Source organism: Triturus cristatus, chromosome 4_1 (assembly GCF_964204655.1).
Source record: "Triturus cristatus chromosome 4_1, aTriCri1.1, whole genome shotgun sequence".
Taxonomy (NCBI): domain Eukaryota; kingdom Metazoa; phylum Chordata; class Amphibia; order Caudata; family Salamandridae; genus Triturus; species Triturus cristatus.
In genome coordinates this window covers 498,016,957-498,030,338 of record NC_140585.1, presented here as the reverse complement: position 1 = coordinate 498,030,338, position 13,382 = coordinate 498,016,957, and the positions used below count along the sequence as shown (strand labels likewise).

Below are 13,382 nucleotides of genomic sequence, written 5' to 3'. Positions count from 1 at the left end.
GGGGGGTAGAGGTTTAAGTGTTATTAGCTGGAATGTTAATGGTTTGGGGGATCGCATTAAGCGCGGGATAGTTTTGCAACACTTGAAACGGTCAATGCCAGATGTTGCCCTACTGCAGGAGACACACCTTATAGGCAACACGTGCTATGCTCTTAATAGGAAGGGTTATAAATTCATAGCTCACTCGGGATTCTCCTCCGGGTCTAGGGGTGTGGGCATCCTTGTCAGGGCCTCGCTGCCATTTGAGGTGGACTCCACCGTTGTTGACGATAGGGGGAGGTTTGTGGCGGTGGCGGGGAGGTGGGAAGGTAGAACTTTGGTTTTAGTTTCGGTTTATGTCCCTCCAGCCCTGCAGGCCTCCACGTTTGTGGATCTGGGTAGGGCCTTGCTGGATCTCCCGGGGGGTATGTTAGTGGTAGGGGGGGACTTCAATGCAGTCGGCTCTGGGCTGCTGGATAGGCACCCGCCCAGGGACACAGGGGGGGCTCAGAAGTGGCTTCCAGACTTCCTAGACACACTCGGCCTGATAGACTGCTGGAGGCTCCGACACCCCACACAGTGTCAATACACCTTCCACTCCGGGGCGCATGGTAGCCTCTCTAGGATTGATTATATGCTTACTTTGGCCGTGCATGCCCCTTTGGTTTCTGAGGCCAGGCACATGGCACGTGGCATATCGGACCATTCGCCAGTGTGGGTCAGGTTGGATGTCGGCCGAGAGGGAGGGGGCAGGGTGGCTCCTATTAACCCCTGGTACTTTCGAGATTCCAAGATGCGCAGCGCACTGGTGAAGACAGTTGATAATTTTTTCAAGGATAATCAGGGGTCCGTGGACTCGGCAGTGTCGCTCTGGGAAGCATTTAAGACCGTTCTGAGAGGGGAGGCCCTCTCACTTGTAGTGGCGGCCAAGCGGCGGAGAGATGGCGAGGTTATGCAGGTGGAGGAGGAGATCATGGCTTTGGAGGGAGCGCTAGAGGAGGAGGTAACAGCGGCCTCACTGCATGAGCTGAGCTTGAAGCAAGCCGAGTATAAGGACCTTGTGACAAATGCCGCTAAGACCCTCAGTAGGGAGCAGCAGGGCCGCCTGTATGATGTAGGTGACAAGGCCGGGAAGCTCCTAGTTTGGCTGGATAAAAAAGAACGGGTTAATAGAGTAGTGCCGGAGCTGACGGGAGAGGGGGGAGAGGTGATTGTGGAACCTGAGGGGATTGTCCAGTGTTTCTCGGACTATTTCCGTAAGGTTTATACCTCAGTGTCGGATAGGCCGCCCGGGGACTCGCGTGACCTCTTGCGGGATATCGCTCTGCCCTGTCTTTCTGATGTAGATAGAGATGATCTTGATGGAGACTTAACGGTCGATGAGGTGGCGGGAGCTATTCGCGCGCTGAACTCGGGCAAGGCCTCGGGCCCGAATGGCTTGCCGATTGACCTGTATAAATTGTTCCCGGATAGGGTAGCCCCTCACCTGCGCGCCATGTTTGTGGAGGCGCGGGGGAGTGGGACCCTCCCGTTGGACCAGAGGCTGGCGGCAATTGTTGTGATACATAAAGATGGTAAACCCCGAGATAAGTGTGCCTCCTATAGGCCCATATCACTCCTCAACGCCGAGCCGAAGATCCTGGCTAAAATCCTGGCGGGCAGATTGGTCAGGGTACTTGGAGACTTGATTCACCCGGATCAATCCGGTTTTATTCCGCATCGCAACACCGCTTTGAACCTTCGGCGCCTTCATGGGGTGATCGCCAGGGCTGGCACGCTGCGAGAACCGGCTATTGTGGCGTCTCTTGATGCCACAATGGCCTTCGATACGGTGGAATGGGAGTATTTGTGGGCTGTGCTAGCCAAGTTCGGCTTTGGCCCTGGTTTTGTGAGCTGGGTGAGGTTACTGTATGAGGGACCCCTTGCGAGTGTGGTGGTAAATGGCCGGGCATCGACTCCGTTCCGGCTTGGGAGGGGGACTCGGCAGGGCTGCCCCCTGTCGCCTCTGTTGTTCGCCCTTGCTCTTGAGCCTCTGGCGGCGTGGATACACTGGCATCCGGATATCCGTGGCCTTCGGTGGTCGCCCGAACACGAGGACCGCATTTCGCTATATGCTGATGACATCTTGTTATATCTTGCCTCGCCCAAGAACTCACTCATAGTGGTCTGTGACGTTCTTACGTCCTTCGGTAGGAATTCGGGTCTCGTCATCAACTGGAGTAAATCGTATTTATACGTCCTGAGTGGTGAGGTTCCGCCGGTCCCGCGAACTTGTTCGATCCAGATTGCTCAGCAAGGCTTCGTGTATCTGGGGATCTTTATCTCCATGGACCCCGCTTTGCGGTATGAGAGAAACCTGCTCCCCCCCCTGGCGCGCCTGCGGCGGGATGTTGAGGGCTGGCGGAGGCTGCCGCTCTCCCTCGTCAGGCGCGCTGCCTTGTTCAAAATGATGTCCCTTCCTCGGTTCCTCTACGCATTGCAAAATACTCTAGATTGGGTGCCGGCCAAGTATTTTTGGGAGGTCGAAAGCCTCCAACGGACGTTGCTGTGGGATGGGCGGCCGCGGATAGCGATTGCGAAATTGACGCTTCCATGGTATGACGGGGGTATCGCGCTTCCAGACATCCGACGCTATTACTGGGCCACCCAGTTGTCCGCGATTAACCACGGTTTCTATGGCCCGGCCCTCAGCTCTGGTTATGCCATGGACAGATGGTTGTTGCGCGGTGGGAACTATTTTAGGGCGTTGTACTCGCGGTCCCTCGACTCATCCCTCACGGGGCCCACTGGGGTGGCGGTGCGTGTATGGAAGATGGCGACTGACTCTCTGGGCTGGAAGGATCGGCTCACCCTAGCTGCCCCGTTGTTTGAATCTGAAAGGTTGGGTAGGCTTTGGCATACGAAAGGGTTTGATAAATGGGACTTGATCGGCATCTCCAGGGTTGGAGATATGCTGATTAAGGCTAGGGTGAAGCCCTTTGAAGAGTTGCAGAAGGAGTATGAGTTGGGGGCGTCTGAGTTTTTCCGATATGTTCAGGTGTGTCATGCCCTGCTGTCAGTCCTTGTGGAGGGTGAGAAGGTGCCTGAGTCCTCTCCTTTGGAGGACCGGATCCTTGATGGCCATATGCCGGAGAGCGCGATCTCGCTCATCTACAAGAAGCTGATAAATGTTCGGGCTGATTTGCTACTGGGGCTGCGGGACCAGTGGACTAGGGACGGACTCGAGTTGGATGATGAGGACTGGCAGTCTGCTGTTTCCTCTCCTAAGGAGGTTGCGATCCCGTCGCGTCTGAGGCTGGTGCAGCTCAAGATCCTGCATCGAGTGTATGTGACGGGGCCGCGACTGGTTCATATGGGATTCTCTGAAGAAGGCCTATGTCGGAGGGGATGCGGTATGGTGGGTACTTTCCTACATATCATCTGGGAGTGTGGTGTCATCATGGAATTTTGGAGGCGAGTTCATGCGGTGATGGGGGAGGTGACGTGCATTGCTATGCAGCGGGAAGCGCGGTGTTGTCTCCTGAATGTCTGGGGGCCCACTGACCATGATGAGGCACAGACCCAGTGGGTGACCCTGGGTAACATGATTGCTAAGAGGGACATCGCGCGCTTGTGGGGTTCCGGGGGGCTCCCCACGTTAACTGCGTGGAAAGAAAATATGGACTGGAGTATGCTCAGGGAGAAGACAGTATATTGCGCCAGAGGCCGTCCTCGGAAGTGGCATGCCATCTGGGGGCGGTGGAATCAATACGGGGGGGAATATGTCTTGCCCCTGATCTGGATCCCCCCGAGGAACAGCTTTCTTCTTGACCTTCTTTCCAGCTCAGTATGCAGATGTGATGGTTAATTGACTTCTTGGGCCTCTGCTTTTCCCCCTTTTTCCTCTTATCATAGTACTGTGACAGTTAGACGATTGGGGTCCGGCTCCCCCTGAGGGGCTATCACCGTGGGCATTCAGTGTTGTTGCCTTGCTGGGGTTTGTTGTGTGTTTGTAATTATTAAAAATGGAACCTTCTCACTGCTCCTTCAATGTACTGTGGACGATTCTCTATACTCTCCTAATGAAGCTGCCGAACCTCCGGGTTGTCGGCTGAATAGCTGTGTCCAGATTCTTGAAGAAATAAAGGTTTTTAAAAAAATAAAAAAATAAAAAAAAAAAAGGAATGAGGGAGGCAGGAAACTACTGTGCCTCTATTAAAATGTTAAGCTATGCCTATCAGCGAAAAAGGCAATAAAAACATAGTCATGAGGCTAGAGAAACATGAACGAAAGTGATTCTGTGGAGTCAGGCACACTAAGAGATTACTGGAACAGCTGTGCCTATAGCGTACAATAGGTGCAGAAATTAGAAATTGTAATGAGGGAAAGTGGCAAGAATTTTTGTATAGAAAAAGAGAACAAAATTCCCCTTATAAATTCTCCCTGAATTTGCTGTGCCTATCAGCGAGAACAGGCATCCAAAACCAAGAAGAACGTGGACACAATGCAATCCCTCAGTGGAGTCAGGCTCCCACACTAAGGAATTAGATGACAGCTGTGCCCATCAGCGTGCACCAACACAGGCAAAACGGGCGAAACCCTCCCGTAGATTGACTCATTAATATGCTGTGCCTATCAGCGAGAACAGGCACCCAAAGTCCAACAGACGACAGCTGTGCCCATCAGTGTGTGATGACGAGCAGGTGAGGAGCGACCGTAGAAGAATTACTTCAGGAACCGTCACCAACTGTCCAAACAGAGCATGGACACGATGCAATCCCTCAGCGGAGTCAGGCTCCCACACTAAGGAATTAGATGACAGCTGTGCCCATCAGTGTGCGATGACAAGCAGGTGAGGGGCGGTCCGTAGAGGAATTACATCAGGAACCATCACCAGCTGGGTGCGTAATGGCGGCTGACGGCAAAGGGAACGCCTCCGGAGGCTGTCTACAGCCACAACCCCCCCGCAGGAACTCGTCTCCAGACGTCACCACCACGGTTCCGCCTAGGAAACAGCTCCTAAGGAACACGGGATCCCCGATGGGAGAACAGCATGGAGGGACTCCCAGGTGAATCGCCAAGCACAGCGCACCTCACGTTTCCTGAAGGAGCACAAGTCTGTGGAAATTGACAGCAGCCAGGCTAAGTCGAATGCCTGGAACAGCAAGGAATTCAGTTCGGAAGCTCCACACTCAACACACATCCCACCGAAGAGTTGTCACACACCATTGAGTTGGCACACAGCGAGGCTATATTGTCCGCGCACCTTCATCGCTGAGGATAACGTCGAACCAGCACTCATACAACTGCCACCCACTCGCCACGTTGTCCCAAGAGTCTTGGAGGAACACAACATTTGAAAGTTGTAAGCAAATCCAGTCACAACAATGACGATGAGGATATACTCAGGGAAACTTCTGCAATATGAAATTTAAATCGCAACTTGTACCTGGTGCAGAAAAGAAAAGAAATTCCCTCGAATTACCACTGTTCTGGAGAACTGCTGTGTTGTGACATAACAGCTGGGGATGGTGGTGTGGCTGCCTCCACGCAGCAGTCGTCGCCAGTGTTGAAAAGTCGAGACGCCAGGTAAGTGGAGAGAGGTCGTTAGTCCATCATACATCACCAACAGGTTCCAGTCAGCTGAAGGCAGCTGTGGAATGTTGGTAACACAATAGCTGTCAGGACGTAACAAGAGGGGCAGAGAAAGGGGGGGGTGGAAGAAAGAGGGAGAAACCAAGAGAATACAACAGTTAGTTCACATTAGGCGTCCCTTCGAGGAAGTCAAGTGATAGTGTTTATTAGAGACGCACTCATAAGTGAATGCAGATGATAATTTTCTTTTCTCTCAAACATACCCTGTGATCCTAGGTTCTTGGGGTGATCATGCACCCAAATAACACATTTTAATTCTGGCTCCTGCAGCCCCATACTTTTCTTGGTCAGCACTGATCACTGCTTGGTCTACTGCTGCCACCCTTTTTTTTGGCCCACTGTTCACACTCATGATCCGACATATAAAGAGGGGACATCAACATAGCCAATCTCCTTGTAACATAGTTAGATTAAGATTGGATAATGATGGTCAAGTGGCAGACTCCAAAGGCTGACACAGAGTGTGTTAGCATGAGGCCATTCCATTGGTTGTGATAGCGGTCACTCAAAAGGGCTTACACAGATTCTCTTGATGCGATACAGGGTTTGATTTTAATTCTACTTTGATGGTGCTGGCAAGCTACCAGTAGCTCCCAAGCTACTCGTTGGAGACCCCTGAGCTAGAGTTTGTGTAACCTAAGAGATAGCTTAACTGTCAAAAGTCTCAGGGCCTGATTCACAAACTTTTTTGGGGTATTCCCAAACATAAAAAGATAGGCCAGTGCTATATTTGTATGTGCTAAGTTTTCCTTCCTGACTGCAGAGCCGCCACAGTCATAAAATTACTATTTGTAAGATTAAACTTGTATTTTGTCAATACCAAAAAATAGTAAACTTACACAAACATGTATGTTTCAATTTTTTAATCAGGCACTCTGGCTTTCATATCTGTATAATCTAATAGTTGCTCTGTAGGTGGCCTCAGCATAGAAGATCTCTGTTTGCTTTTTGAAGCATGACAGATCAATGTAATATATGGAGTATGTTAGAAATGAGGGTCTCTGGTTGGCAATGGTTTGCACCGTTGTCAAAGTAGAGACCCTTCTTCCGAGTCAAGGTAAGGGGATACACTTCTGAAATAACCCCTGCTCACCCCCTTGGTAGCTTGGCACGAGCAGACAGGCTTATCTCAGAGGCCGTGTGTAAAGCATTTTTGCACACATACAGTAAGACAATGAAAACACCACACCAGTTTAGAAAAATAAGTAAACTTTATCTAAAGAAAAAATCAACAATACAGTAATAAAAATATGACTTTTAAAAGGTAGAAACAGTTCTGTTCATAACAAACAATAGATGCAACACTTTCAACATAAAGTACCTTGGATGCATCAAAAAGATAAACAAAAACAGCCACAGGGAAGGTAATGCATTGGTTCCCTATGTGCAGGGAAGGTGATGCGTCGGTTCCTTACTGAAGGGGAGGTGATGCGTTGGTTTCTTACTGTGCCGGTAGGTGATGCATTGGTTTCTTACTGTGGCCCGAGCGTTAATGTAGACTTGGTACCCCGGTGCGATGTGTGAGGATCGGGGATGTGTTGGTTCTCGATGCGGTGGTGGCAACAGCACTGCGTTGGTTACTCCAGCCGCTGTCCCACAATGCGTTGGTTCTTGAAGCCACACAGCAGGGCCTGCATTGGAATCGGTGCCGTGTTCTCGGCCTTCGTAGATCGGTGCACTCGGTGCGGCGTGCAGCGATTTCTCCTGCTGCGGGTAGGCGCTGAATCTGTTTTGTCAGCGATGCGTCGAAAACAGGTGTGGATGCGTCGCACTTCTCATAGTTGCATCTCTTTTCCAGCTCCCAACAGCAGGAACAAGCTCCAGACACCCAATTCAGCAACAGGCACCTCCTGGCAGGTCAGAACTCCCAGCAAGGAAGTTCAAGGTAGCTGGTGGTGAAGTCTTTGTGGCCCTGAGACTTCAGAACTGGAGGAAAGCTCTACTTCCAGCCCTTGGAGATCTTCCTCAAGCAGAGAACACAGCACACAGCAAAGTACTTGTCCTTTCCTTGGCAGACACAGACACAGTAGGCCAACCCCAGACAGCACACAACAAAGGGGCAGCACTTCTCAGTTTCTCCAGCTCTTCTCCTTGGCATCCCAAAAGTAATCTGAAGTTCTGGGGTCTGGGCCCCACTTTTTATGGCACAAATTCCTTTGCTCTCTGGTGGCAAAGAAGCTCTTTGCCCAGCCAAAACCAGTTCTGTCCTCTCTTGTGCAGCTGTTCGGCAGGAGGTGGAGACAGCATTATCCAATGCAGACCAGGCCCAATCAGGTGTGAAAGAAATCTTCTTCCCTAATTTAAATGCAACCTGGGTCTATTCAGCCCAGCCCTGATTCACCCTGGAAAGGAAGGAACCCCCCCCCCCCAAATGGCTGTCTGAACAGAATGCACATCCCCAGCCCCTTTCACTCCAAAACCAGACCGTTAATACGCAAACCTAGCAGAGGCACACTGGATGGCTAAGCAAGAAAATACCTACTTTCTAAAAGTGGTATTTTCAAACCCAGAATGTAAAAACCATCCTCACTAAAAGATGCATCTTTACATTCTGAGTTCAGGTATACTAAAATCTGTTTTCCTATCTTGTTCCCAGGGGCAGTTATACTTATAAAAATGTTTCAAGTAAACTGCTCATTTTATCCAATGGGACAGATGGCATTTCAATAGTGAAAAACTAAATTGGCACATCAGGGCATGTGCTACCTTTCACCTACACTGCACCCAGCCCACAGGGGTACCTTGAGCCTACTTTAGGGGTGTCTCACATGTAGGGAAATGAAAGGTTAGGGCCTGGCAAATGGGTGCACTTGCCAGGTTGACATGGCAGTACCAAACTGCACACAGACACTGCAGTAGCAGGTCTGAGTTACATTTACAGGCTGCTCATGTTGGTGGCATGATTAGTGCTGTAGGTCCACTAGCAGCATTTGATTTACAGTCCCTGGGCACACACAGTGCACTGTAATAGGGACTTACCAGTCAATCAGATATGCCAATCATGGAATCACTAATCCATGAACAACATGTACAGAGGGAGCACTTGCACTTTGACACTGAACTGAAGTGGCAAACTTCCCAATGCATCTAGACCAACAAAGCTGAAGTCGAACACACAGCAAAATAACAGGAGGCAAAGGCAAAAATAAAGGGGTAAACTACGTCAATAATGCCAGGTATAAAAGGGTAGCTCTCCTGCTCAAAGTCAAATCCTGTACGATCTCTGTAGCCCCAAGAAGCACCTGATAACTGAGCTTATCAAACCTCATACCCTGAGGGTTTTCAGACAGAGTCTGTAGAATGTTTAACCTAAGGAATCTCTGCCGTACAAAGCCAGAAACTGTGAGATCAGTATAACTGTGAGATAGTTCCCCAGTATGAGACCTTAGCCTGGAACATCTTTGTAATCGTGCAGGACAAAATTAGAATTTCTGTAGGAAACCTAAAAGATGTGTATCATGCGGGATAGATCTGATATCTGAAATAAGAACCTGTATTTGGTAGCAGTGATTTTGAGGACTGAGTATGAACTCTGTAACCTGAAAGATAGCTGAATTATCCTGTACAATAAAGTTAACCTAGAGACCAGGGCCACTGGAATTATGCAATTGTTCGGAAGCTGCGTTTTTTGCATAGTTATAGATTTACCGCATTTATGGTATAATACATCATCAACTACATAATCTGCATATTTTTTAACAAAAAAGGTTTCTAGATCAAACAGTCCAAAGGCTACTAAAAATGCAGTGACACTTGTTACTGCACTGGGAAGGCACTTTGAAAAGGTTGACTAGTCACCTTTCTGTTGCTAATTGCTATATTTGGGGGGTTACTCTGGTACTAATGAGGTGCAACCAACGCCTAGACAGTGTGAACACGGGTAAAAATGACATAATAATGAAGTAATACTATCACAAAATGTGCCACATTACACTGCATAATTTGCCTTTTCTTGACACATAATTTACTCAACAGTGCGGCAAATTTTTTGGGCCCTTCCCTGCTGCATAATTCAAGTGGCCCTGCCTAAGAGCTAGCTTTACGTTCTGTGCTTTACAAAGTCGAAGCCTGTGGGATCTATGTAACATCACTGATGGTTTTGTAAAATAGTTCATCAAAAGAACAGGTTTGTTGTACAAAGCCTGAGAAATATGAAACATTGGATAGCTCTGCTGTCAAAAGTTTGGGCCTCTAAAATCTTTGTAACCCAGCTCTACGGCCTGAATATATAAGATCTCTATAGAGACTGCTACCTGAGCCCTATAATAGTCTTTTAATCTTAGGAATAGTTTAACTGCAAAAAGCTTGAGCCTGTTTAAATAAATGTAGATCCAGATACAGAGCTGTTTAGTCTTCAACCCAAACCTGTCTCATTAACCTGGGTGATAGGTATGTCCTCTCATGTTGGAGCCTTTGACATCTGTGTCAATGCCAGTTTCTTATTCTAATACTAAAACCCTGCCAGAGTTGGGAACTGGAGACCAGTACAATGCAGGGCACTACTGCAACTTCCATTGTTGAGGGCCATCAAATCTACATCTGTACGCCTTTGTCCCAATCATTATATTCAGGTGCAATGCACAGCCTGTATAGTCATATGTATTCAATGTATATCATACGTATCACCTATCGACACACTGAGAAGAATTTATGTAAACATGCAGAGCCTCAAAACATCACTGTTAACAAGAGGCCTCTGCTGTTATAATACCAAGTTCTGCAATGCAGGTTTGAAATCTATGGTGCAAGCCTTCCAATTAAATAAATGTAAGCAATTGTACCTGATAAATGTTCTGAGTAGCAAGATTATAAAATGTACAGGTAACATACACTGCTCCTGAAAGAACTGCAAAACACTTCACTTTTTGTCTCAAATTATTCTGAGGCAGAAGCATACAAATATCTTCCATTATAGTGGGTATTTTTCTGTGTGTGGGCTGGCATTCCAGCCTGTCTTCAATTGCCATGAGCAATAACTTACACTAATTAGATGTACCACATTTAGAGCAAATACAGTGTGTGAACGCGATTCAGCACTGACAGCAATTTAAGTGCAAATTGCTCTCTTTTCTGCGTTTGCGCAGACAGCACCCTAGGTTGTATTTGGTAGCAACTGACAATGATAACGGTATACTAGGGCGAACAAGACTCACTTAGGGGCCGATTCCGATCCAGGTCGGAAGCGCACCGAACGCGATCCGGCCGGAAAAACTATGAGCCGTACGCGTGTTTTCTGCCCGACTCGTACAGGCGTACGTGCCAGCCAGTACGATGCGAGCTGCATGAAAATCACCGACTGAGTCTTTTCCGGGTCCGAACTGCTCCGTACGTCTCGGTCGTAAGCTAACCGTGGCATGCAATGGATGCGATTCACGACCGAGCCAGTACGATGCACGCGTCCGGCTCGCAAAAGCTCCCGGAGTTGGACTTCAGGGGTCCGCATCGGACCCCCTGACACCCGCAGCTGTACAACTCGCACACAGGGGGAGACACATGGGACTCCCCCACACAGGCATGTACAGCGCGGATGGCACAGATGCGTACCCACTGTAGGAGGCGCACTTGTTCGAGACGTACCCATTCAGTCAATGGGAGCGCATGTACGTGTCGTACAACTGGCTCCCATTGACTTCTATGGGAGTCCGACCGAACCGAGTCCGACAGCTTACGTGCGCATCGTACTCGCTCGGTTGGACTGTAGGGGTCCGGCTCGGTCAGCAAACACTCCGGAACCGACTCGGTCGGAGTGCTTTCCGACCCGGATCGGAATCGGACCCTTAATGGGTACAAATGCTGTATGCGCAAGTTATTTTCCATGTTTTGAATGTTGATAATAATTGGGTGCTAAAACACACCCGATACCCAAGATAGGTATAATTTTATTATTTGCCGTTTGTGTTTTCTCACGTGGTCTTTAGAAACGGCCAGAGCTACTGACTTTAGAACTGGAGAACCTGGTTGGAGTCTCGGCTTCATCTCAACATCCTGTGGTTCTGGGTAAATCACTTAGGGCCTTATTTATGAAAGGCTTACGCTGCAGTTGCGTCACTTTTTGTGACACTGCGGCGGTGTAAAAAATGCGCCACACTGTGCTATATTTACAGAGTGATGCATCTAGGCAGATGCGTCACTTTGTAAACCCCTGCCCTACCTTATACCTGCGTCAGGTATAATGTATGCAGGGTGGGCGTTCCCCTGTAAAAAAGGCTCGTAGAAGTGGCGCAGCGATATCTATAAGATTTCACTGTGCCACTTCTACGAGTTCATTGAGTCAAATTCTACGTCTTCTTCACAGCTGGCTTAAGGACTAATGCAGGCCCTTTTACATGGCACTCGCCCCTGTGTAATGACACATTGCTGGAGTTGTGTCTGTTTTGTGACACACTGCAGCAATGCGCCATTACTGCGTCACCAGATCCATCAGGATTCCTGACGTATCCGGTTAATCCTTGCGACACGGAGGGTCTGCACTATAAATATGGTGCATCCAAGGTGTCACAAGGAGGCCGCAATTAAAAGTGCTGCATCGCTGTTTTGAACCAGCGATGCAACACTTTTCATAAATGAGGTTCTTAGTCTCCCCTGGCCTACCAAAAAATAAATGTGTCTTTGTGTAACGTAACTGGTGCACATGTAAAGCGATCCAATACCTTGGGCTCGAGGTCGCGCTATGCAAAGCTGCAAAAAATGTAATAAAAACATTCGAGGCTCCAAAACGGGACTTTGTCCAGGGACCTATAAATCCTTCAAATAGCGTTGATTCATGCATAACATTAGAATGAAGAACAATCCCTTTATACATTTAAAGTGAATATATTCTCAAACTAAACCATTCAAGAGTGAAAGTTCAACTTGCATGCACAGATGACTATTTTAAATTCCTTTGAGTTTAATTTGTGACGATTGTTCGGTAGTTTGTGACGGGAGTATTCCCTTGACAAAGACAATTCCAAAAGGCAGCCAAAGAAAAGACTAGCCACATCTGGAGCTGTTTATCCCAGTTTCAGTGACATGGGCTTAAATTCCTTAGATGGGGGATATAATTAGCGTCATAAACTCAAAATATTAATAGAAACGCATTGAAAAGGTATTACAATCCACTTTTTAATAGCGTATAAAACCCTAGCAAAATACACTTGGATACCTGCCAGTTTTTCTGTGGCAACACACCCTTACGTATTTCTTTACATTTGTCTGTTTCATTAAGTTAATAGTCAAAGGTTTAACCTTTATGAATTACTTTTATTGCATTGGATTAATATCGCAAAGGTTCTATTTGTGGTAAAATTGCAGACATTTGCATTATCTTTCTGGTTACTCTGACACAATTTGCAAATAAAAAGGACTACCCTATTTCCTTTACATTTCTCAATTTACTTATTCCATTTTCCCACTTTACCTTACCAATCTACTTAGCGCACCCTTTTTTCTGTTTTTATATTCTTCTAATAATTTATGTCTATTAAAACATAATTTTCTCTTTCACATGAACTTGACTTTCACTCTCATTTCTTTTTCTGCTCTGTCTTCCTTCCAGCACCGTGTGTCTTCTATCTTGGATGCAGACTGTGTACTTGTCTTTTCCGAGGGCATTTTAATGGAGAGTGATACTGCCTCAAACCTGCTCTTACACGAGGATGGCATATTCACCAATTTGGTGAAGAGTCACAAATAGACTTCAAAGTATGACTGATCACAAATCCTCTTTCTCTATGGTTGGTAGCTCAGTATCTCTTTTCTTTTTTTAAATACAATCTATCTTTTGTGTG

The 13,382-nt window shown here is 47.7% G+C and overlaps 1 protein-coding gene across 5 annotated transcripts in view; it reads left to right on the top strand.

The window, feature by feature from the left end:
* Positions 1-13,382, top strand: part of ABCC9 (ATP binding cassette subfamily C member 9) — a 947,014-nt gene that overhangs the window by 892,314 nt on the left and 41,318 nt on the right. For 3 of the 5 annotated variants that reach the window (XM_085652729.1, XM_085652727.1, XM_085652731.1), the window contains one exon: positions 13,151-13,328. The exons of the other annotated variants lie outside the window; for them this stretch is intronic. In XM_085652729.1, coding sequence (XP_085508855.1) covers positions 13,151-13,288 — 138 coding nt within the window. In that variant the 3' untranslated portion in view covers positions 13,289-13,328. The remainder of the gene's footprint in view (positions 1-13,150; positions 13,329-13,382) is intronic. 5 annotated transcript variants of the gene reach the window in all.